The sequence below is a fragment of the Paroedura picta genome, chromosome 1, assembly GCF_049243985.1.
Source record: "Paroedura picta isolate Pp20150507F chromosome 1, Ppicta_v3.0, whole genome shotgun sequence".
NCBI lineage: Eukaryota > Metazoa > Chordata > Lepidosauria > Squamata > Gekkonidae > Paroedura > Paroedura picta.
In genome coordinates this window covers 155,463,436-155,489,392 of record NC_135369.1, presented here as the reverse complement: position 1 = coordinate 155,489,392, position 25,957 = coordinate 155,463,436, and the positions used below count along the sequence as shown (strand labels likewise).

The following is a 25,957-nucleotide window of genomic DNA, read 5'->3' as shown; positions in this document are numbered from 1 at the left end:
TTCTCTGCAAAAATCTTGCTAATGCCTCACAGCTGATCATATAATTTCAGAGCGTCCTGTGTCTAGGGACATCAAAGACTGATTAGTTTTCACTAATTGTGCCGGGCATGAGCTGAGGCAATAGAGGCCACAAAATACAGTACTAGACATGTAAGATTTTTACTAAGGCATTAGATATATTATTTATCTTCAATAAATGCTATAGTAAAGCTTCCATCCAAGGTAATAGCAGAAGTCATTTGACATCTATTGCTGGTAAAATATACCCAATTAATATCAGAAAGATAATGAGAGGATGTGATGGCAAGGCAATTTATTGTAGTCATAATTGAATGATAGATATTCCAGTGTCATCCACATGTATTTGTTTAAACATAGGTAAGTGGCAAGAATACATCACGGATTTACTCATAGATGTAGTATAGATACATCATAAAAGATGGCAAAATATTTATATCATCCAGAGCTAGAAATGTTGCAGAAACTGTACTGCCTGTGTCCTCCAAAAGGCAACGTAGAATGACATCTATGGGGAAGCGCACACAGCTGTGTGGAGTAACTAGGGCCCACTACGGATATTACCCTAATGAAGAAGGCAGAGTTCCAAAACTATTGCGGAAATTTTTCAAATGTTGTACCATTCGTTCTCTATTGCTATATGAAATGTTGCAGCTGCAGCTAATAGCAGTCTTGATCCTCATTTATATACAGGTTTTCTGAAATGGGAAGCCCAGATTAGTGTTTCATAAACTGGTGACCTTGAAGAACAAAGTGAGTAACAATGATACTGCAACCAGTGTTAGTCTAATAAAACATGGGAACTTGTGTTCCATTTGATAAATTTCACTTCTGAAAATCAGCCCTAGGAATGAGGAGTTTTTGGTTAATAACTAAGAATACTGCTCTTCTCTGGGCCTTCATCTTCCAGATCAGGATGCTAGGTTCCCCCGAAGCAAGCACTTAATGTATAGGCACAGCAGAGATTTCATTACGTTGTTAACTGTAGTAATTGCATATATTAAAATATAGCTGGGAACTGTGCTAGGCTGAATTTATCTTTATTTAAAGAAAAACTTTCCGTTGCCCTCCTCCTGTGTGGTGTCAGACAGCTCATTTTTTTGTATGGGAAAGCAATAAGAAAGATAGTGTGATTTGTGGGCCCAATATGCTGTGTGTACTGTGTGGCTTTGAACTTACTAAGCAGGCCATTTAGTGCTTCACAAGGGAGAGCTGCAGCAAAGGTGATCTGTTGCCTTATTTTCAACTAACCTTTTATCAGTTTGTTGCCAGGAGACAAGCATGTCCTTTGCATTAAGAATGCCCATAGTATAACAACTAATGTGACTTTATCTTGATATCACCTTTATTTAGTGTACATTAATTTAGGTGTTTTAGCTGTTCAGGATTTGCATGCTTATCTTACTTTGCAATCATTTTTCCTGCAGAGATAATGATTTCATTTTATGGCAGCTTCTGTTTAAACATAACACTTGTTGAGGAAAGGGAAAGGCAGAGAGGCGGGCCTATAAATAGTGCCATGCACACAGGCCCAGCCTCTTTCGCCCGGCCTGCTGTGACAGACGGCTGGCCTATGGCAACAGCAAAACCATCGGCAAGCAGGAAGGAGTGGCGGCCTAGCCACCAGCCACCAGCGCACAGTTAGAAAGTGCCAGCTAGATCCTCCCTCTCCTTAACATTTGTTGAGGGATTAGCCCCCACAGTTGGAGGGCTCTGTAGTTTATTGGCCGTGGCTTGGGTGTGAGAGCAGCGATGAGGTTCCTCCCAGTGGGGGCAGTAGGTGCACAATGGTGCTGAAGAAGCAGCAGCAGGCTGGGAGCAACAGGGGTGAGCCCTTTGGATGCACAGTTTCTGGCTCCTGCCCGGGCAGTGAGCAGCCGGCATTAGGGGCTAGGAGAGGGTGGTGGATGAGCACCTTGTGTGCCAGTGCTGTGTGGCCGGCTGTGGTCCCCCTGTGGCGGCAGGCGAGAAGGTGGAAGAGTCAGCGGGATGCAGGGGATTGTTCCTCCTGTACAAGTACTGGGCAACATGCCCAGAGGGAGGGTGATGGGCCTCTTCAAGGGGCTCCAGTGCAGCATCACCTCCATGAGGAGGAGGGAATCTTCAAGTTTCATAGCCCCAGCCAGTCAAGCTGGTCCACCTCCAGTTGGCTCTTCTAGCTCAGAGCCAAGTAGTTTGCCAGGTGTGATGCCTACTTGGGGACCCAGCAGCGTTCTGGCAAGGCTATTTATTTATTCAAGTTATTGCCTGCCACTCCCAGAAGACTCGCAGCGGGTTACAATGATCTAATAAAACCCCCTTAAAAACAGACATAAAATCAGATTGCTTACATAAAACTCATAAGACACAGCATCCAACTCACCCCAGCTCTAGCCATACTCCAATGTCATCTTAGAGGGGGAGGGAGGAAGAGGGAGCAGATGGAATTCGCCATCGCTGCTTATATAGGAGGGGCCCCGATCTCCCTGGCCGCCCAGTCTCAACCGTAGACCTTGTGGAAGAGCTCCTTTTTGCAGGCCAGGGATTGTCCAGTGATTGTGTTATTGGAATGATACAATATGCTGTCAGGACTCATGCTGACCAGATCCACATTTACAAACACTGTCCAAATATGCTATGCCTGCAAATCAATTTCCCTGTGGCCAAGGGGGAAAAGAATTTAATCACGTGAGCATAAATGCTCTTCTATAATGGGTTGTTAGGTCTTTTAAGAAGCTTGGAATAGCACAAGAGAAATGAACTCCAGAGAATGCTGATGAGCAATGCACTCTCTATTTTCAATAAGGTACTTGTTCTATTCAAATTCTTTACTAAGGGCTTTACTTGTTTTGATGTCCACATCTTTATCAATGAATCCTAGCCATGGGAGTCCATTCTTAACAATCACTTTTAATATCCCCATAAAAGGGTCTTTCTCAATTAGATTCACAATTACTTTTCTCTCATTTGATTCTTTTTTTGCTTTAGTTTAATGAAACCCATAAGTTTCCAGTGCATTCTGAGCAGTTTGTGAAACAGATGGGTATGCGGCAAAACTTGTGGATAAACTGTTAGAGATTTTATTTATTTTGTATTTATATACCACGCGCCCTGACAGCACAGGGTGGTTGATTGAATTATTGATTGGATTATTCATCCACTGCCTCTATCAAGGCTCCATTTCCATACAACAATAGGGATATCACCTTAGCCTTGGAAACCTGTGTGTAATTGCCCCTTTAGGTGAAGAAGAACCAAGTAATTGCATTGCAGGTGACTCTAACCTTTTTCTTAGCTGTAGTCAGACAGGCTTTGACAAAGCTCTAAAAATTTTTTTAAGATAAATGAAAAGCAAAAATTGAGAGAAATATAATCAGAAGTCTAAATGTCCAGTAACTAGCAGATAGAAACAAAGAAAAATGTTATAATAACTAGGAAGAAAGTTGATTCATTTGAAATGTGGCATTGGAAGAGAGCATTACAGTACTGTAGACTGCCAAAAAGTCAAATGTGTGTTCTAGATTAAATCAACCTTGATTTCTGTCTAGAAGCTAAAATTGCTAAACCAGCCTTCCTCAACTTTTTTTACTGTTGAGAAACCCCTGAAACATTCTTCAAGCTTTGAGATGCTCCAGAAGTGGTATGAAGTGGCGCAATCATGCAGACTATGGTTGGGATGCATAGCTTTGTACATGCCAGGGCCCCTCCCCTTCCCACTCCCCTCCAGGGCTATCATTGACTCGGGGGGGGGGAGGTCAATATGACCATATATGGTCATATTGGCCAATAAATGTTTAACAACATTATATATAGATATAGATATACACATATACACACATATATACATATATACACACATATATACACACATATACACATATATACACACACACACAAACACACACACACACATATGTGAAAGCCTGGGTTAAGCTGAGTCTATAGTACTTTGGTCACATGTGAAGACAAGAGTAACAGGAAAAGACAATAATGCTAGGAAGAGTTGAAGCACTGTGGGAGGCATAAGGAGACAAGCAGTCCCTCAGATAGGTAGGGACCAAGCTGCAAATGGCATTAAAGGTTAATATCAAAACTTTGAACCTGATTTGGGCCAGCACTGGCAACCAACGCAGCAGGGTGTCCGTTGTGAGGAGAGGAAAGGGAAGGCAACTGTGAGCCGCTTTGAGACTCCTTTGGGTAGAGAAAAGCGGCATATAAGAACCAACTCTTCTTCTTCTTGATCTCTTTCAAGCCTTTCATGCCTTTTTAGCTATGGAGGCCCAGGACACAAATGTTGTTTGCCAGGCATTTTACCATCTTTACGAGGAGTGACATTTCGCACCTTATGTGTTGACATCTAATCTAGCGATCTGACTGTGATCCATGCAACAGTCACATTCAGACCAGACTACTGTAACTCACTCTATGCCGGGCTGTCCTTGAAATTGCTCTGAAAGTTTGAACTGATCCAGAATGCAGCAGCACAGGCCCTTGGGTGAGGCCAGGGTTTAAGATCAGCAGGGCCTCTCCATGGGATCAGGTCCCTGCACTTACCCTGTTCAGGCCACTTGTGGTGGTTGTGGGAGGGGTCTGAGAGAAGTCTTTTACAACACTTTTGCTACTACTGTTAGGGGGGTACAGTTTTATGGGATTTTATTGTTTTATTGTAAACCACATTGAGTCTTCTGAGAAGTGGCAGGATAGAAGACCAATAATTAATAAATAAGTAAGCCTTTGACGCTGTAGGTGATGTTTTTAGGTCCAGTGATTGTGTTATTGGAATGTATGTGGCAGCAAAGTTGGCATCTGGGTTTGTTGCAAGCTCTAGCACCAGTGTCCATGTTCAAATTAGATGTGGCATTGTTGTGGGTAAGGAGTTGTTTGAGATTAGGGGGTTGTCAGTGCTCAAGAAAAGGTTTGCCCGCCAGTACTTGGGGAAAAAGAACTGTCATTATCCGGTAGAGATTGTAAGTCACTGATCATGTGTTGAACTGTTTTGAGTTGAAAGTAATATGAAACCACTAATGGTGTTCTGCTATTGTCTATTTTGGCAGTCTATTGTTCTGTTCTTGTGCATGTCTTTGTTAGTCTTAAAGGTGCTACTGGACTCAATTTTTGTTGTGCTATTTTAGACCAACACGGCTACTCATCTGAATCTAAATTAGCACTAATGTTTGTTTGAATTTCTGTATGAGACAGTCCGCATTTTGGATGACCATAGTTGGCTGAGAGATGGATTAATATTTTAAATCAGTACCCAAAACTTAGTTCTTTTCCATCAAACAGGATCCAAATGATGTAATATGCAAATATCTTCAAAAACCACATCAACACATGTATGAGGGATGTAGCCATTGAAACAGGGTACAGAAACTAATTTCAACTTAATTTGGAGGCATGTAGCAACATGCCTTCCTGCCAGGGTTTGTGTCAGCTCTAGACAACCAAGAAAGTCTCTATGCAGCCACCTTCAGTTTTCAGAATGCCAAAATGTTCTTCAGTAATGACATCAAGAATCTAAGGTCAATATGGTATCACACTCATATTCTCCAAAAATTGTAAGCCTAGTTTTATCAGGAGTTTTATAGCAGTACAGTGTGAAGAGGATAAAAATGTGAACTTGTAGAATCCACTGCAATAGCATGTCAGTTCATACTTTAAATATTAGGAGGAAAAATGTTACCTGTAGCAATTATACAGATAGGTATTGAATTCCCATACATCAAAAACAATGCTCTAGGCTTTTCCTTCAGTTTGTTTGTAATTCCTTTCGATATAATTAAATATAGTGTGAAATAAATCAGTTTCTCTGTGGCATTAGGAAAAATGTATTAGTAACTAGTGCTCCATGGGGAAAGAAGGGGAGAGAAGAGGCACTCATAATATGGAATATTAATAATCGTATTGATGGAAAATAACAGGTGGTAGAAGCTCTGAGGAGAGTTCTATTCAAATGCTGCTGTGGTTCATACGGTGAATTGAACAAGTACCAGGAATTTTTACTGTTACGAAGTCAATTTTTCTATCATGTTTCATAAATTATTTTCTGATTGGCTGAAGAGTTCTTATAATATTTGTAATCTAGCTTGAGACCTAGCTAAGAAAGGTGGACTGTAAATGAAAATAAATAATAATAATAATAATAAATAATAGTACATGTGAGTTGCAAAGGAAGATAACAATATAAATGTGTAAGAACTATGATTAAAGTCAGTTGCTTCTTCAAATGAGTTTGCTAACTCTTTGATCAGTTCCATTGCATCAATATTTGATAGTATTCAACTAGTTCTAAGATGGAATGGAACAGAAAAACAACCTCTGGTGTTTGGAGAATTGTGCACTTAATGGTTTGCATGCACTTTGTCAAATGATCCTCCACCCATAACGTTGATGTTGATCATAGCACTTCATGGAAGGTTTAAAGAGGTTATATATGTCTTATTAGTATGGTTAGTTAGGTAACATTCATATTCCAGAGACAGATTTTTATTCCTTTCACATAGTAAGTCAGTCATGAAAATACCAGTGGACTCTTATTGAGAATTTTAAAAAACCCAAAAAACAAGAAAGTTATAGAAGTGATGTCAAAAGGTATTCCTTTATAGAACAACTAGAAATAAAGCCCGTTGTAACTGATACAATGGGTGCTAGAAGGAGGGAAGAGGAGGCCTTCCTGCTCCCTGGAATCCCTCCAGGCGTCTCAGTGAGGTAGATGAGAGAGTCTTGTGGGTAACGGTGAAGGGAAGACACCCCCCCCCCTTGGTCTGCCAATAGTGCCCTCCAGGAAAATCCACAGAAAGATATATATAGAAGGGAAGTAAGGAAGAGATAAAAATAAGGAAGGTAAAGAAGAAAGTAAGACCCCCATCCCCCACCCTACCCCACAGGATTGGGCTGGCACAGCCTGGGAAAGGCTTGGGAGCACTCGCCAGCCAGCCCCCCCCCCCCGTTCTCCGGGACACTGAAATGGCTGGGTGCCTAGAGCAGGCTCAGCTGGCCAGCAAGCTGGCCAGGTGAGGCTGCCCCAAGGAGCTCAGCCATTTTAGTAAGTGAGGAAAGGCTGGGGGGGAGGACGGCATCCTCCTGACCCCCCAGGAGCCACAGCAGCCAGACCCTGGCCGACCAACCCCAACTTACAAAGAAGGCGGAGCGGACTGGAGCCAGCTGAAGCAGCCGGCAAACCGGCCAGGTGAGACAGCTCCAAGTCACTCCACCATTTAGTAAGGGAAGGGCGGGAGGGAAGCCCTCTCAGCCTCCCCATGAGGATTGGGCTTGCACAGCTCATCAGGTTTTGCCTGCCTGCCACCCTAGCCCCCCCCCCCAACTTACTAAGAAGGTGGAGTGGCCTGGAGCCACCTCTGGCAGGAGGCAAAGCAGTCGGGCGAGATGGCTCCAAGCCACTCTGCAGCTTTAGGAAGTAAGGGAAGGGCAGTGGGAGGGAGGATGGAGGCCTCTCTGCCATCCTGCAAGGGCGGGAGAGGCCGTGGGCAGTCGCAATTTTGGGGGAGTGTGGGAGGCGAGTCCCCCGCCCATTAAGGGCCCAGGAAGGCTGTGTGAGGGCTTTCTGGCCCAAGGGGATAAACCCCCTCCCGGGCACTTACATGTGGCCCGGCCAGCAGCAAGCCTGCCAGATTGCCTGTGGCCGGGCTGGGTGGGTGGGCGGGCCATGTCTGGAAGTGGCTCTGTATTGGTGGAAAGTTCAGGTGTGCGGGGCCAGTCCGATCTTTGGACCAATCAGAAGGCCCAAAGTCTCGGCACATCTATGCCTTAGCTTTTTATTTATACCTTGATTGAAGCGGTTCCAGATAGCACAAAAGTCCGGGGATACCTTAAAAATGAACAGCAATTATTTCAGTATGAGCTTTTGGGTGTCATAGCGCATTCCTTCAGATAGCAAAAAAGCGTGCAGTGATTCTCCATGCTGAGCAGTGGTCAAGCCTTGGAATACCAGATTTTGAGTTTAAAGTGTCTACACATGTGACCCACTTTCAATGTGGGCACAATGAACTTTTCCCCAATTACTGTGAAAAACACATGACAGCCCTCAAATATGCTTTCAATATTCAAATTTCAGCTTCCACAAACAATACTAAAGCATAAGGCACTATTTAAAGTTTGCAATATTTTGGCTGTTGTCAGGTTTAAGAGAAAGCTTTAACAACAATTATTTCATATGGCTCTGTTCAACATCAAAAACCTCAGTGCATCTACTCACAGGTTTTTTTACTTTTTTGCAAGAATTTTTCCTTTATCTGGTTACATTAGACCTATATTTGCATAAGCCAAGTCCAAATGAAGACAGATGTTTCCTCTCAACTACGTAGAAGGATAATGTTGTGTGACACTCCCGGAGGGCATGGGGATGTTGTATCCATAAGGAAGCAGATGAAGGCAGTAGATGCCTGATGCTTTAACTTAAAAATTTATTTTAGTTATATATGAAATAAGGAGATATTGTTGGCTTCACCACTCTGTCTAAGGAATGAGTTCCAGGTTCAGGAGGGTCACTTAGGGCAGCCGCTACAGTTTGGGAGTGAAAAGTCCTTTTCTGGGTCGAACCCTGTGCTTTTACTGTGGTGTCATGGTTAAGATTGGCGGACTCTAATTTGGAGAATTGGGTTTGATTTCCCACTCCTCCACATACAGCCAACTTGACTGATCTTGAGCCAGTCACAGTTATGTTAGAGCTCTCTCAGTCCCACCTACCTCAGAGGGTGTCTGCTGTAGGGAGAGGAATGGGAAAGTGTAAACGCCTCCAAGACAGAGGTCGTGTGGCTGGGTAGGAAGGGGACAGGACAGGAAGTGCGTCTATCCATTTTGGCCGGGATGCAACTGACCACCACGCCCCTGCCCAGAAATTTTGGGGTGACTTTGGACGCCTCACTGTCCATGGAGGCGCAAGTCATGAAGGTAGCTTGCCAGGCATTTTATCATCTTCATTAGGCAAGGCTACTAGTGCCCTACCTGTCTCCTGAACACCTGACCACAGTGATCCATGTGACGGTCTCCTCCAGACTTGCCCTCTGTAACTCACTCTACGTGGGCCTGCACTTGTCCTTGACCCAGAAATTGCAGCTGGCGCAGAATGCGGCTGCAAGGGGCCTCACTGGAACAACTTGGAGGTCCCATATCGAGCCAGTGCTAAGGCATTGGTTCCCAGTTGCAGCCTGGATCCAGTTCAGGGTTTTGGTTTTGACCTTCAGGGCCCTTTGTGTTCTGGGACCCATGTATCTGAGGGCCCGCCTATTGCCCTATGCCCCCCCACAAAGCTTTACGCTCCGTGGTAGTAACTTGCTGGTGATTCAGGGTCCCAGGGAAGTTCATTTGGCCTCATCCTGGGCCAGGGCCTTTTCAGTCCTGGCCCCGACCTGGTGGAATGAGCTCCTGGAAGAGCTGAGGGCCTTGCAGAAGCTTCCGCCATTCCGCAGGGCCTGCAAGACGGAGCTCTTCTGCCGGGTCTATGGTTGAGGTCAGACCTGGAAGACCTGATCACACCCCTGGCATATGAGAAGTAGAGTCCAGTCGAACCTCCACGAACCGACCATGGGTGATACGGAGCCCCATTGGCACCTGGACAATAGCTAGTGACCATGAGATTTTGGAACTGTCGCCGCCATAGGGGCTTTTTCATTGTTGTTTTAATGGGATAATTAATGGTACGTCTTATCGGGGTTTTATCTGTAACCCGCCACGAGACAGCTTGCTGGGAGTGATGACCTATAAAATAATAATAAATAAAATAAACTGTTTTAGGATTCCTTCAGGTATTGAAAAGCAGGGTGTAAAAAACTTATCTCTTCTTCTTCTGGCTTTCAAGCTGCCTGGCTTCTCCTGCCCCACCCACTTCCAGTTGTCTCTCCCCCCTGGGTGCTGTCCAGCCAGCCCTAATTGGCTTGGTGTTAAAGATCCAGGACCCCAGTCCCAAATCTTCCAAGGAACAAAGAAGGGCATCTGCAGCCAGGATTGCCGGGAGGGCTTCAGCAGAGCTACTTCTTGACACTGGCAGAAAGGGGGAGAGCATACAGCCAGCCCCTTTGGCTCAGGACTCCAAGCACCCGAGAAGCAGATCCTGCCTGGCCGCTGTTTGATTTGGATCTGAACACACTTCTCTTTGCCATCACGTACGGTTTGTTGATGTTTTAGTCCTGCAGTCACATTAAGTATTTCTTTTGGTGCCAGTTTTTAGTGTGGGTGTATAAATTGTCAGAATTATAAAACTTCCTGCCAAATTAGTTTGATCCCAAATTGAAACTGTTTGCTTGAGAACGACTGATACAATAACGCCTCATTCAGGTGGAATATTGATTCCCCCCCCCCCCGAAAGTGGTATAGCGATTGGGATGTTGGACTGGGACCTGGGAAGCCTAGGTTCAAATCTCCACTTTGCCTTAGAAGTTAGCTGGGTGATCTTAGGCCAGTCTCCGTCTCCCGCGGATGAGCCTGCTTCCCAAGGCAGCTATTGTGAAATAGATATAATAAAAATTGTTCTCATGTATTCTACCGATGCAGCAGAACACATGTGCACGTTTTGATATATTTAAACGGACTGTCACAGCAAGACTTTTATTTTGCAGTATTTCCATTCCAGAATTAATTATAGAAATTCTCCTAGATTAAAAAAAAAATCCTAGGAATATAATAGTAAATTCCAGAGCAATAAGTGTTCAGAGTGGGCTGGAATCTCCTTTTCTCTGTTATGACCCTTTCTTGGAGTAAAGGAGCAGGCTACTACAATGTGCCTTTACTTCTGCCTGCAAGGAAACTGCCATCACCACCCATTGTCCTCAGCATTTGCAGTCTGAGCATAACTTCTTCACATTTGACGGGTCTATTTCCTGGGAATTGCCCTTTTGATAGAGATGTACCCTCCTGATTCATGCTGTCCCTTGCAATCCCTCTCTCCAGCTTTCATAGCTTAGTGCCCTTTGAAGTCCCTTGTGAAGGCTGGCGTGGAGACAGTGAGTAACCTTTTCTTCACATCTGATCATTGTACAAACTAACAGGCTGGGCTCTCAAGGTATCATTTAACACTTCCCAAAGTGACAGTGTTCTGACATTTCTCTTAGTGTCAGGAAGTGTACAGCCAGTTCTCTGCTTTCCAGGTAGAACCAGTAATGTTCTGCAGTCATTAACGGGGTGGGAGAAAAATTAATTTTGGTGTTGTTCCCTTGATGTCTGACAATGTAACATTTCCAGGCTACAGGGAAGACGGTAAGATTTGTAACACATAGGGAACATAGTCCCCATCACAGTCAGCTCAGTATCTGATTCATTCATACGAAATAGAGCTGTAGCATACACATTGATTTATAATGCTTCATTTCCCCCCCATACACACACACACACACTTCAAGAAAGTTGTCATGTGTTTGGATTCAGCCTTGGGTAGATGAAGTTCCTTCCGCTTAAGGAGGCTTCTTCCAACTTAAGTGGCTTTTCCATTGGAGAAAGATTCCTTAGGTTGGAGAAACACTTCAACTTTTGTTCAGTGGAAGGGAAGGATCTCTCTGGCTTAAAAACAAAAAACCTAATTTGAATTTTCCTAACCATTATGGGTTCTTGTGGCACGCTTTTAAAATATCTTCATAACAGCATTTGCATGCTTATCTTCAGTCTTTAAATTTTACAACCAGAAATTAGTCCAGTCTTCAGTTTCACCATCATGCTATCTGCATCAGTCTGATAATTGTCCTTCAAGTAATTTATTCTGTTTATTACCTAAAATCTCATCAATTTATCGGGAGCAAATTACTCTAAATAGCAGTAGGTGCATTAAAGCATATAAGTTCAAAACTGGAAAATAACATTCCCCAAGCAACTCAAATGAAACTTTCAGCCTTGGTAAACATTATTGTTGAACTGAAAATCAAACAAGAAGTAATCATGAACAATCAGATCGTATGACTCCCTTCAGATCCTGAGACTTCCTCTCATCAGAGTAATACTTCCAAAGAATGCCTCAGTTAACAACACTTGCCAAGGAAGCTATAAAAAGTAAATAGGCTTCTTTTTAAAAGTGAAAGGTCTTCCCCAGTGACCTGAACAGAAGGGACCACAAGCACTGGCAAAATAAATGTGAATAATAAGGGATGCAAAAAGAGATTTTGAGGAGCAGGTTGCTGAAAGCATCGGGTCAAACAATAAACACTTCTTTAAGAATATCCAGGGCAGGAAACCAGCCGGAGAAGTTGTTGGGTCTTTGGATGACAAAGGAATAAAGGAAGATGGGGAAATGGCAGAGAAGCTCAATGAATTCTTTGCTTCTTTGTTTACTGTAGAAAGTGTGGGGCCTAGTACTTCAACCACTATTTTCAGGAAGGGGAGTCTTTCTTAGAAATTTGTTAGAGAACTCAAATCTGAGATAGGTTACATTCAGCCATGGTACTAGAAGACTGGAAAGGAGCAAATGTTGCTTGAAATGTTTACACCCACTTTAAAAAGGAATCCAGGATAGAACCGTGAATTTACAAGGGTCTTTACTTATATATGTTATTTGAAATAATTTTAACTGCAAATGCTGGGGTTATACCTGAGACTTTCTGCATGCAAGGCATTTATGTATCACTGAGCCACAGCTCACCACCTGTTTGGGAATTACAGAATCATAGAATAATAGTTGGAAGGGACCTCATGGGTCATCTAGTCCAACCCCTGCATGATGCAGGACACTCAAAACCCTGTCGCTCATCCACTGTAACCTTGCTACCCCCTGAACCTTCACAGAATTGGCTTCTCTGTCCAATGGCTATCCAGCCTCTGTTTAAGAATTTCCAAAGATGGAGAACCCACCACCTCCCGAGGAAGCCTGTTCCACTGAGAAACCACTCTGTCAGGAACTTCTTCCGGATGTTTAGATGGAATTTCTTTTGAATTAATTTCATCCCATTGGTTCAGAGATAACAATTCTGCTATATCTTCTACATGGCAGCCTTTTAAATACTTGAAGATGGCTATCAGATCCCCTTTCAGTCATCTCCTCTCCAAGCTAAACAGACCAAGCTCCCTCGGCCTTTCCTCATGCGTCTGGGAAAATTCATAATATTCATAGGGGAAAGCTACAGTGATCCACTGGTATTGCAATCCTGCAATCCCAATTTTCAGTACCAATATTTAGTGAATCAGCTATTTGAACATTGTTTTATGAATGAGGAATTTCTAAAGCAGGTGTGCTTTGATATTTTATAACGTCAAGCATATTGTTAATGCCTAGTTAGTGGTACATTCATTCTTTCTTATTTTCATTATGGATCTGAAGAATATGTTCTGCTTTTCTCTATCAGTATGTGCAGCAGTAAATACGTATGATTTCAGTATATTTAATTAGCAGGTCCTGTGAGGTTATGCTACAGTTATTTTGCATGTAAAGGTTATATTCATCTTCCCTGGGTTTTCCAAACAATGAATGCAGAACATGGTTGCTAGACTTTCATAACATCAGATGGGCAAAGCATCCAGATTCTTTGATCTGGGTAAAATGCCAGAAGCATGCCTAGCATGAGAAGCAGAATGACCATATTTTCCATACTGCAGTAGATCTCTGGTGTATGAACATAGGAAGCTGCCTGAAAATCTGTCAGAATCAGTATTGCCTGTTCAAACTGAAAGAGTCTGAGTCTCCAGGGTGTTTGGGAAGTATTTCACATCAACTTCTACTGGATCTGTTTAACTGGAGAGGCTGAGGACTGGACTTGGGGTCTACTGCATGCCTAGCAGATACTGTACAACTGAGCTGTTGCCCCTCCCCATGTTGTGTGGGAAGACATGGAATGTGAACAAGGTTCAGTTGCACATAAAATACACATTCATCCACACTTGGATAGAAATGTTCAGTATGGTCTCAAGGAATCATAGCATTCTATAGCATGGAGGCTATTTTTGACAAATCAGCCTACATTATAATCCCAATTGTTTAATCCCACATTTGGCTCTAGAGCCTTGGGGGAAATGCGCATTTTGTTGCATGTGCAGACAAAAAGAATGGGAACGTGTGCAATGTGTTACGAGATACCTGTCATCTCTGCAGCATTGGGATCCTTTGTTAATATTTAGGTGAGGCCATTGAATGAGATCATCAAAGCGTTGCAGATGGGTATCATCAAATATCAATATGGCCTGTTCCTTTAAGCCTCTAGAAAGTGCAGTCTCTCTCATATGCCAGGACCTGGATGCAGGGGTAAAGGGGATGATGATATAAGATGAGATTAAGCATGCTGAAACAGTGCAGCCCTGCAAAACCACAGAGGCTGCCCCCATGGAAGCCAGGGCAGGTGGGATGGAGGCTAGCTCAGCCCCAGTGGAAAAGGCCCCCTGAAGGAGCCCCGCAGCAGCCAGCCTGTGTCTCCACGTGTGTGCAGCCATGCAAGATGGGCGGTGCCAAGCCACACCAGCCTCCCCCCCTTTCACATAAGGGGCAAGAATATGGATAAACTGTTTAATTTTATATTACAATGTTTTTATGAGTATACTTTAGCAACGTTAGGATGAAAATGTTTTAAAATAAAAGCATAAGGCCCATTCACTAGGTTGGTTCATTTTCTGTCTCTGGAAGAGGCTTCACATCCATAAACCTCATATCAACTTGTTCTCCCAAGAGTATACAGTTCCAAATTGGGCTTGTGCCTGTCATAGACCCATTATGCACGGGGGTTTTAGCGCACATTCGGAGTGGAATGGCGGCGACTAAAATCACCGATAACGCACGGTGCCGGCTGCAACCGGCCGCAGCTTCGGTGCATGCCGCCGAAAAAGCCACGTTCACGAAACGCGGAAGAAAGCGCAGCTTCCGGGTGACCGGGGCGCAACCAGAAGTGGCGCCGGGATCGCCGTGTGCATAATCGGTTACTCTGGGTTTTGCCGCCGTCGCATTCCACCCCGTGCATAACCGGTGTGCGTCGCGTCTTCCCCCTCCGCGTTTTCCATGTGACCCGAAATCGCCGTTTCGGCGGCCGTGCATAATGGGCCATAGTGTGTCCAGGTGATGCTGCCTTGAGCATCTATATCATCCCTCCCAAACCCCCTTGGTCAGCCTTCAGTTGAGCTAGGAAGCAGCTTAAAGGCAATTCGACTAGTTCTGGAAGAACTATTTCCCCAGCCCAGACTGGGATAGGATAACGATGTTGCAGAGGCAGAAGCCCTGAAGGAATAGAAGTGCTGGCTGCTGGAGCCAGAGAAGGAGCAAGACATGAGGGAGGATGTATTGTTCCCGTGAAGGAATGCAGAGGTATGGACCCCTTGGTCTCAGGGGGTTGGACTAAGAAAGTCAGGCAGAATGAAGCTATTTGTACACAGACCCAGTAAAGGGGGTCTTTGTATGTTAACCTCACAATCTCATTTCTCATCCAGATAACATGTTATGTGAAATATCCTTCTCCCACAAGAGGAAATTACAGTAAAGAAAGAAATATATAAAACTGTGTGCTGGTCAGTGTGAGCCAGTGGCTGGTATGCTAGATCTGCTAAAACTTTGTAACCCTGGGTTACACTTGTGACTTCAGTTTTTCATTACTAACATGACAACTGTAACCAGCCCCATTGGACTGATCTTAGAGTGAATGAGGCTAGAGAATATGAAGCACACTTTAAGTGCTATAGAAGTTTTGATCATAAAATCTAAGCGCTGGTTCAATCAAAGAAAAATCTCGGTATCTTCTGAAATTATAATTAGAGAAGTATTCATCCAGAACGTTGCAGCTCCCCATTATTACCCATTTCATATCCTGATTATTATTTATGGAGGTTTTGACTGGATTCCAACTATTATTTTTTATTTAATTTGTTTTTACTGTTTTAATTTCAGGTTTGGATTCTCTAACAGGGCATGCATTTTCAGGTAAAGTTGTGGTTAGACGGGACGTTTTGTTTTGTATGTGTTATATTGTGAACATGACTGTACTGTGCTCATATGTGCACGTATGTGTGGGTTAACTTTTTACATTGCATAAAACTTACAAGTTACATGACATCAAAGAAGTTCTAACTAAAGAGATGTTAACATCCTGTACAGTGGCTTCCAAAGCCAGATACATACATATGTCTCAAATCTATAGATTTAGAAACAGTAAATGTTTTGTTATCTGTTACTCATGTGGAATTAGGGATTAGGGTTACCATTTAATCAAATGTGTCAGTTGCCCTGCATTGTACTGCGAGGGATCCACAGTGATCAATCCTGGCCCACTGGGAACACCATCCATATTGACAGATGCTGTGTGAGTCAGGACATTCTCCTTCCTCCTGAGCCACAGAACTCTCCTGCACAGCAGACAGAGAAGTGGACCAGCTGCCTGTGCACCTTCCAGAAGAGCAAGCTTCTGACAGTTCAAGGAAGGCTGAAAGGAAAAGAGGCACCTTAGAATTATATCAGCTGTCAGTCCAGCTGTTGGAAGCAGCATCTGCTTTAGGTGTATTCTCTGGACAATGCATAGGTAACAGAGAGAGTTGGGTTTTTACAGCCCGCTCTTCACTACCCACAGGAATCTCAAAGTGGTTTACAATCACCTTCCCTTCATCTCCCCACAATAGAGACCCTGTGAGGTAGGTGGGGTTGAGAGAACACTAAGAGAACTGCTCTGTGAGAACAGTACTATTGGGACTATAACTGGCCCAAGTTCAACCAGCTGGCTGCATGTGGAGGAGCAGGAAATCAATTCGGCTTGCCAGATGAGAAGCCAGCATTTGTAACCACTACACTAAGTTGGTTACAAATGAAAATATCCAAAGAGAGCGGGAATAAAGAACAAGGCAATTCATTGATGCAAAAGGTGAAACAGGAGAACCTACAAATAGCTGGAGGACTGAACATTGACATGAAATCCCAGAAGGTGAATGAAAATTCTCCTTAAAGAAAACCTGTTCAGGCTTTCTATGCTAATTTCATGTTATACAATAACTCCACAAGATTGGATTTTATAGCCAAGAGCATCCCTTCAAGAAGGTAATTTAAAATGAGGTTTGGAGAAGCGGTCAACTAGTTTGGCTAAGGGCAGAATGTTGTCATTAATCGGTAGGTGCAAGAGCATGAAAAACATCCCATCTGATGTCTTGATAAATTTGAATCATATTGAATGTATTTTCTGTATTGTAATTCTTCCATATCCTATTGCAATGACTAAATAAAGCAAAGTAAACCCTCCTGACATGTACTGTCAATGCACAAAAATACACTTTCCATGGAACTTTATAAGGCAGAGGGGAAATCAGCTATAAGGGACTGACAAAGTAAATGGTGCTCATTTGGGCAAGGCATTTGAAAATGCCTACCTCCCTGTCCGGAGGGCTGGTTAACGCACTTTGACTGTGTTCTTTCCAGAATGATTGTACTAAACCAGATGTGAGGACACAGTAGTCTAGAAAGTCATGTGGATGCCCTCCCCTCCCCCAAGCTGCAATTTGGAGGCCAAGGTAGAAGGCATCTTCCATGGGGATGCAGCCATGGAGCTGCACAGTGGAATGGAGACCTGCTCACAGTTCTTTTGTATCCAGTCACATTGGCATCCAAATGTTTTGGTGTATCACTGTTGCCTTAGTTTAAAATATTAAAATAAACCTCTTATTGTTGGGTTTTAGGAATGTAAAGGATGTCTTGTGGGAACTCCAGGCAAGTCATGTGTTGAAACACACTTATTCTTGTACTATATCTAAAACTAGCAGTATAGCCCGCTGTAAAAGAAATACAGTGGGCCCCAGGGGATGGTTTGGCTCCCCCCGCCCCGATGTAGAAAAACGCTCCCCAGGCCCCGGGGAAGGTGATCCGCGGTTCGCAGAGCCACGGACGGCTCGCCTTCCCCGGGGCCTGGGGAGCGTTTTGGCTCCCTGGCCGACTTGGGAAAACGCTCCCCAGGACCCGGGGAGGGCACTGGGCGGCTCAGCGAGCCGGCCAGCGGACTCCCTGGGGTCTGGGGAGCCGTTGTCGGGGCGGGGGCCAGCGAGCCTACCTTCGCTCTCGGCGGCTAGCAGAGTAATGGCCGCCGTGGAGTGAAGGAAAGCTCTGGTGGGGAGTGGGGCGGGTTGGGAGGCGCCTCCCAGTTGGTTGTTGGCCGGGCAAGCAGTTTGGGGCTGGACTGACAAGCGGAGGGGCCAATCGGGAGGCACTTTGCGTCCCGATTGGGCCCTCTGCTTGTCAGTCCAGGGGAAGGGGCCTATCGGCACCCTTCGTCATCCCGGACAGGGTCCCTTATGGCTTTATTTATTCTGCTCCGCGAGGAGCGGTTAAAGACTAGGGGCAAAACCTGTTGCATCCAGGAATACAATGGATGCTAGGCCCTCCCTCTTCCTTCCTCGGCAGGCCAGCCGAGGCTCCCCAAAGGCCCACCAAAGCCTCCACAGGCCTTTTTGGGACAGGGAGAAGTACTAATGGGGACTCTTCTCCCCACCACCACCACCACCAAATGCCTGCTGAGACCCCCACAGGGCCATATTGGCATAGCTTCATTGTAAGATTTCTGACCTGCATTATAAATTATTTGATTCATTGCAAGTACTCAGAAGTTCAGCAGGACTATGTAAAATTCTACCAGACAAAATAGTATCTCTAAATAGGTTTCAGGTATATTTGATACACTGCTGGAGCCAGTCATTTTCCAGAGTGTGTTCCTTTAGCCTGAGGAGCCCCCCTCCAACTTATGTAACTATCTCTCCTATCAAAGAGCCTCTCAGACTGGAAGAAGGCTCCTAAGAATGGAGAAATATTTCAGACTTGAAACTGCCCTCTCAATGAAGTGAGAGGACAGGGTAGAATCCACCCACTGGATACTCTTTCATACTCTATAGTGGAGGTCCAGTGATACACCCTTGTGTGGAAAAGTGGGTCTTCCTCACTATGGGTTTATAGAGTAGCCTTTCTCAACTTTTTTATCATTGAGAGATTAAAAGCTTGCTTGAAGAGGAAAGAAAATCTTCATAGATATCAAAACAGGCTGAATCTTGAAATCTGGTAAGCCTCAAGCAATACTAAATTCCATAAAGGTTAGACAGCAAAAATTAATTATTATTAAACATAATAAAGCTGAATTTGACAACTCACTCCATACCTGATAGGCCCTCCCTCGGAGTATGCCATTGAGAGAGAGTACTCCACCAATGAGGGCCAATCAGTTCAAATTGCATTCTTCCAAATGAGGGCCAATCAGGTCAAACTGCCCTTTGCCAATGAGGGCCAATCGGCTCAAATTGCATGCAGACAATTTACTCCCTTCCTGATTGGCCCCCACAGAAATATTTCCCCAATAAGAGATGGTCCTCAGGCAGGAATGGTAGTTTAGCCCCAGTGAGGAGGGAACCCTTGGCCAGGAAGGGCTAGTAAGGGATCAGCTCTCCACCTCCAACTTCCTGCTAGGTGGAAAAGGAGGCAGCCTAAGAGGATACCCTGCTACCAGTAAGTTGTCCTGGTGTCTTTCAACACAGAGGACATGGAGGGAGTAAGCTGCTTCCTGGGGCAACCACTGACTAGTTTCCATGAGAGGTTTAAGTGCTGTACTTGACCGTTGAAGTCCTGACAGAGTTTTTAATACTGGTTCAAACACAGTCAGTTTCACTTTTGCCATCATTCAGTACAGTATTAAAAATAATTAGCTGCATGAATTTGTCAGAATGAAAAATGCCCTTCATCTGAAAATATCATACAACGTATGCAGCTTAGTCTTAAACAGTGTTGCACCCTTCCCATGGACTTCAGTTCACTTCATTTGAAGCAGGTAACTCTGCTTGGAATGACAGTGTTGCATATCTATTTTTTCAAGAGTTCCAATTTTTCATTGCTGTTCATATTTCACAGCACAGCATGGCTTTTGGTTCTGCTTTAAGAACAGGGTTGTGTGTCCCCCCCCCCATACTTCTTGCATTAATCAACAATATCCAAAATTCTCAGCTTTAAGCAAAAGTTCTGTATATGATGTGGATAGTGATTAAATTTGTCATCTATCACAAAACAGAGGGAATCATGAGCCCCTTGCATTTTATGATGTGGAATGCATTGGTGATTGAGCGCGTCATTTTCCCCCTCTTGCAAGTCTGCACAACTCTAGACACTTATCTCTGTATGGAACATTTAGAATGCTGGTTTCTGGTACATATCCCAAACTATAAAATGAGAAATTACTGTCACAGAATTGTAAAGATACTGATATTGCACAGCCTGTAATAGTTATACGGCTTGTTATAAAGATTTAAGGCCATATGCCATTATTTCACTTTTATTATAATAAGGCTTATTCACACTATGAATGTGTTCCATTTGTTAAACTGCCATGGAATTAGCTTGACGGATAGAAAGATCTGAGTATAATTTTTGATGGTTGGTCTTTACTGTTCTTGTTTTAGTTGGCACAATGAAATACTGCCACTGGCACACCTTCCAGTGCCCCCCAGGACAGTTAGCATTGATTAAAACCGATGCAGAAGAAGGACAGAATATGGCCACTATACGTATTAAAAAGACATGGACGTGTAGCTCCAGCTGATTGTCATATTTGGATGATCACTTGTATCATCTGATTCCAAAAGTCTCAGCTTTATGAACATAAGGCAAAGAAAAATGGCAAAAACTATTTAACAGGAACTACTTTATGTTGATCAAGGAACAGAAGCATCAATAATTATTTGGCCCCAAGATCTGATTAATTAAGTGCTATTTGCACGTACAGGAGGTTTTTAAAGTATCTGAGATTCTCAGTAGCATCTGATCCAAATGTCTTGAGCACTGGGATGAACATGATACTGTGTTGTTGTTTTGTTTTTCCAAATGAATACATTGAGTATTCTTCTGCTGCACGGATCGCCAACCTTTCTGATCTTGTGGGCAACTTTGTAATTCTGGTGGGGCAACCAGAACATGGCAGCTGCAGGAGGTGGAGCCAATGAAAAAAATGTCAGGGAGCACAGTTGCACATAACGTTAATAATAACTCTTCAATATGTCAGGCAGAAGCTCTGTTTAACAGGATGCCTTTTTAAATGAATATATTTTAAAAGATCTTCTTCCTGACACACAACTAGCCCTTAGACATGCCTGACCACACCTACTCTCTAAGACACTTGGCAGGCACCTGGGTATCCACAAGCACCACATTGGAGATTCCTGCCCTGTGTTGCCAAGATCTTGATCAGGCCTTTCTAAATTATTAAAGGGGTTGGTCATTTCATCCTCAGTGCACTGGACCACCACAGACTGTATTAGATTGCATGAGAATGCAGGCAGCTACAAAGGTCACTGAGCTGAACTTGACCAAGGTTTTCAACAGCTGTAAACTTCACGGAAAATGAAATGATAGTTCCCCCCCTAGGGTGCTTTTGTTATTGGGCTGCAGGGATGCCTCTCCCCCCTCCCTTCTGTTGCCCTGGAAAGCAGAACAAAAGGGGGCAAAGACTCCTGGATTAGAGAACTAAGCATTTAAAATGAGAGCGGTGCACCAATCAGCTGATAATGACAAGCACTCCTATCATTATCAGCTGTTTGGCACATGCTCTCCCCCTACCACCATCTTCTCAGGCGCTGTCAGAGAAAGCGTGGGGGGGGGTGCATTTAAGCTGCCGAATTGTGACCGAATCGAGATTTGTTCACCACTTATTTGGATTGTTTAAATACAGTGAATGGGTGGTTCAGCTCGAATAGATCTGAACAGTACCCCAATCAACATTCCTTTAGGTACTTTTTGGCTTATCCAATGCCAACGTTCATGCCTACTCGTAAAAGGCAAATAACTGTGTTCAGTTATATAATATGCAGTATGAGCCATTTATTTACAGAGATTTTTGCTTAAGACATATCAAGACTGTGATTTCATCACTGTTTTGCTTTTTTGTCCTTGTGTCATTGTCGTTGGCCAGATTCAGGCCTTCATGACTGACTGATTCCATTACCACTTCAGTGAAATCCTTTCCTTAACAGTCAACCAAACAAATAAAATCATCCCATTTTCAATGCCTTTGATGAAGAAAAAGATTTGGCATATGAAACTGTACAATTTTGCAAGCTCCTTCCAAACCTCTGGTCAAATATAGCAAAATCAGAATATGTAAGTTACTGCTTACCTTCTTTCTCTTGTCTTGGCTTATCCTGGCCAAGTCTTCACCGTCTCGCATCCTCCCAGGCTTCATGCAGGTTAGCAAAATGGAGACTCCCCTCCTCAGTACTCTGGCATTTTCTGCCATTTGTCTTCTTGTACTATGTTGGACTTCCATGGGTTATATGCTGCCATCTGAGTGGTAAAGATCAATTTCAGTTCAGGAAAGACAGGCTTGCACAATTTGTGACCCAGCAAAATTGATATGCTTTAATTAAAAATGTATTGTATCAATGGTCCCCAACCTGCGGCCCGCGGTCCGGTGCCGGGCCGGGAAGGCCATGGGGCCGGGCCGCGGCTCCCTCTCCCTGCCCCCCCACAGTAAAAAACTTCCCAGGCCGCAAGCTTGCGGCCCGTGAAGCTTCTTACTGCGGGAGGGCGGGGAGAGGGAATCAGGGCTGCGCCACGCACTGCGCATGCGCGCCGGGTCGCGCATGCGGTATGCGCGGCCGAAATCACGCCTGTGCAGCTCTTTGTGCATGCGCACATGTGTTAAAGTGCCGTGCATGCGCGATTTCGCCTGTGCATGCGCGCATGCGCGGCCCAGATGCGCATGCGCGGGCAGGGCAGTTGCCCTGCCGGTCCCCAGCCTCAGAAAGGTTGGGGACCACTGTATTGTATGATTACAGCTTATGATAATAATGTAAGATGTAAAAACTCAGACTTTTACTTCAATCATAATTATTAATATTTAGACATATTTTAAGTCGGTGTCCTGATTTTATGTTTGGATGTTTGGCATTCAAATGTCCAAGAATGATATGAACATGCTTAGAACTTACTTACCATTTCCGCACAAGGAATATGTTCCTGGACAGCCTTTGAATGTTGGCGGCTTTTAGAGCCCCTCCACATGACACCACCTGAATCCCAAGACTGTCCAGATTCAGATTCAGAGTACCTTTATTGACATAAAATTGCAAAGCATAAAACGAAAATTTCAAACAGATGTAAAATCTATCGTAAAAGATTTGCATTTAAAATTGCCAGTAAAAACTTTGCTACTTTTATAATAGTTGCTGAGTCCCTCACATTTAGTATCATTTCACACAGCTGAATTTCAATTTCTTCAGATAATTAGCTAATGGACGATGATATACTTCAAACTTAGGACACACCAGAAGTAAATGGTACGACATGTCAGGGACATTACATCCATGTAAACAGTATCTCTCCTGAGGGGGGGGGGTCTTCAAAAATCTACCTCGGGTGACATTTGAGGGAAAGATGTTTAAGCAAGCTACTAGAAATGTTCTTCTTAGCTGGTGTGTCTCCAAAATTTGGAGAAACATGGGCATGGATTTGTAAGTTAAGGGAATATCCCAGAAGCGGGGAGAACATACACCGTTGTTAAAGGAGCCCAGAATCTGGGTATCCTGATCTTCTAGTCTCTGTGATATTAGTTTTAGTATAGTCCTTTTGTCTTGCATGCTAAGGGTTGAGATGTCCAGACCCATAATCTGAAGTTTCTTTGACATTTTGCTTAGCCAGCTGAAAGAATAAGGGTCACTTAAAAGGTGAATTAACAAACTACCCGTTTTAGCATGGAAATGAATTTTTAACCAGTATTTAAAGGACTGAATCCAAGCCCAGGCTTCTAGACTCTGTTGGCCGAGTTCTGCGACGTGTATGATTTGCCACAGAGTTTGGGTCTGTCCAGTAGCCGGGTTGAGATTTAGCTATTTTTATCTCGCAGTTTCGGGAATCACCAAAACTATTTACAACCCTGAATCACGCGTCCCGTTGCAGAGCAACCAGGGAGAACACCATATGGAGGGGGAAACACAAGATAGTCTCAGCAGCTTTGTTCTGCTCTCGCACTGGCCCTCCCCCTCCATTTCATGCTCCGAGTAATTTTTTAAAAAACTGGTCCATGTTGCAGCGTGACCACAAACCTACATTTCAAAGGTGAAATACAGGAGTCTGAGCACTTAGCTTTTAATTTATGTGTGTATTTATATTTATATTTATATTTATATTTATATTTATATTTATATTTATATTTATATTTATATTTATATTTATATTTATATTTATATTTATATTTATATTTATATTTATATTTATATTTATATTTATATTTATATTTATATTTATATTTATATTTATATTTATATTTATATTTATATTCCATCCTTCCCTACAGCTCTGGGCGGTTTACATAAAACATATAGAACATTTACAGAGAACAATATCAATATAACAATAACAATATAACAGATATCAATATAACAAATAACAATAACATATCAGCTAGAACAGCATTTCAACAAGCAACTTTGACAAGCCCTCAGTAGGTTTGTCCTCTCAGTCGGGGAGGATGGGACCTGTAGATGTTTTGAGTCAGTCGGCCTCAAGCAAATGCCTGGTGGAATGCCATTTTGCAGGCCCTGTGGAATTGTGGAAGTTTCGGCAGGGCCCTGATCTCTTTGGGGAGCTCATTCCACCAGGTGGGGGCCAGGACCAAGAAGGCTCTGGCCCTTGTTGAGGTCCGACATGCCTCTTTAGGGCCAGGGATCTGCAGCCAGTTGGAGGTGGCAGAACGTAAAGCTCTTCTGGGGGTATAGGCAGGGAGGTTGTCTCTCAGATACACTGGGCCCAGACCGCCCATTAATACAGGAGTCTGAGCACTTCACTTTTAAGCCAGTTATTTTCACACGTCTTTTGGGGCCTCAACAGGGCAGAGGGAAAACACTGGAGGAGTCTCCCTGTGAGGAGGGCTGCAATCACAAGATTTACCATCCCACATTTGCAAGCAGGAAGCTACTCACGCTTTATCCCTCTGTGTGGAAATGGTCACTGAATTTTACCCCTTATTCTGTCTGTTACGGGTGATTGGGGCAAAGCCTGGAATATGTTACCTGCATAGAAAGAATCTGCTTTGTAGATACTATTGTGTGGGCCAAGAGGCAGGCTTACCCACATTTAATGACCCATTCGTAAAAGGTGTCCTTTTAAGCTGCGAGGGTCTTCAAAAGAACACCTTGGAGGACCCATATCTAACTAGTACTGAGGCTACCAGTTGTGTTCCAGATCAAGTTCAAAGTTTTGGTGTTAACCTTTAAGGCCATCTATGGTCTGGTCCCCACATAGCTGAGGGTCTGTGTGTTGCCTTATGCCCCCATCAAAGCCTTGCGTCTTGAGTGTTAATCTGTCGGTGATCCCCAACCCACAAGAGATGCGTCTGGCCTCAAACAGGGGCAGGGCCTTTTCAGTCCTGGCTCCGACCTGGTGGAATTAGTTCCTAGAAGAACTCAGGGCCCTCACAGAGCTTTCACAGGTCTGCAAAGCCAGCAAGATGGAGCTCTTCCAACAAGCATTTTGTTGAGGCCATGGTAATTAATTAAGATGAGAGGCCTCTCCCCGGCTCAGCTATGTCATCTAGCTCTCCGTGGACATCTCCCCTGAGGCCCTTGGGGAGGTTGTAGAGTAGGGAGGGATGAGGATTGTTTTTGTCACCTGGAAGGGAATGTTTTAATGTGGTGTGTTTTATTATTTTATTGTGTGATCAAATATTGTAACTCACCACGAGTCAGTTTTGGGAGCGGCAAGTAAGGAAGGACAGACAATACACACACTGATCCACAGAACTCCATCTTCTGCCTGTGCTATTGCCTACCAGCAATGGATTTCACGTCTACATGTTGAGCAGGAAGTAGAAGCACATTCCATGAGCACTGTGGAGCAGACATCCACTTTGTTGGTGGGCAATGCTAGTGGTCCTGTGGGCCAGTGTCCTGTTGGCTACCACAACCTCCAGTTTTAAGTAAACTTTGTAAAGGTCTTTGACTATATACAATCAATATCTATCTCCCTACCTCCCTACCAACCGCAGCCTCCTCTTTCAATACCATATCTGGCAGCTCTGTGTTTATAAACCCAAACCATTTTCATCTGCAGTCA

At 43.8% G+C, this 25,957-nt stretch overlaps 1 protein-coding gene across 13 annotated transcripts in view; it reads left to right on the top strand.

Annotated features, from left to right (window-relative positions):
- The window catches only part of DLGAP2 (DLG associated protein 2), a 578,727-nt gene that overhangs the window by 359,638 nt on the left and 193,132 nt on the right, over window positions 1-25,957 (top strand). For 8 of the 13 annotated variants that reach the window (XM_077309398.1, XM_077309409.1, XM_077309472.1 and 5 more), the window contains one exon: window positions 15,794-15,826. The exons of 3 other annotated variants lie outside the window; for them this stretch is intronic. In XM_077309398.1, the coding sequence (XP_077165513.1) occupies window positions 15,794-15,826 (33 nt within the window). Of the gene's footprint in view, window positions 1-711; window positions 772-15,793; window positions 15,827-25,957 lie in introns of all 13 variants that reach the window. 2 more of the 13 variants (XM_077309443.1, XM_077309444.1) reach the window with 1 other exon arrangement.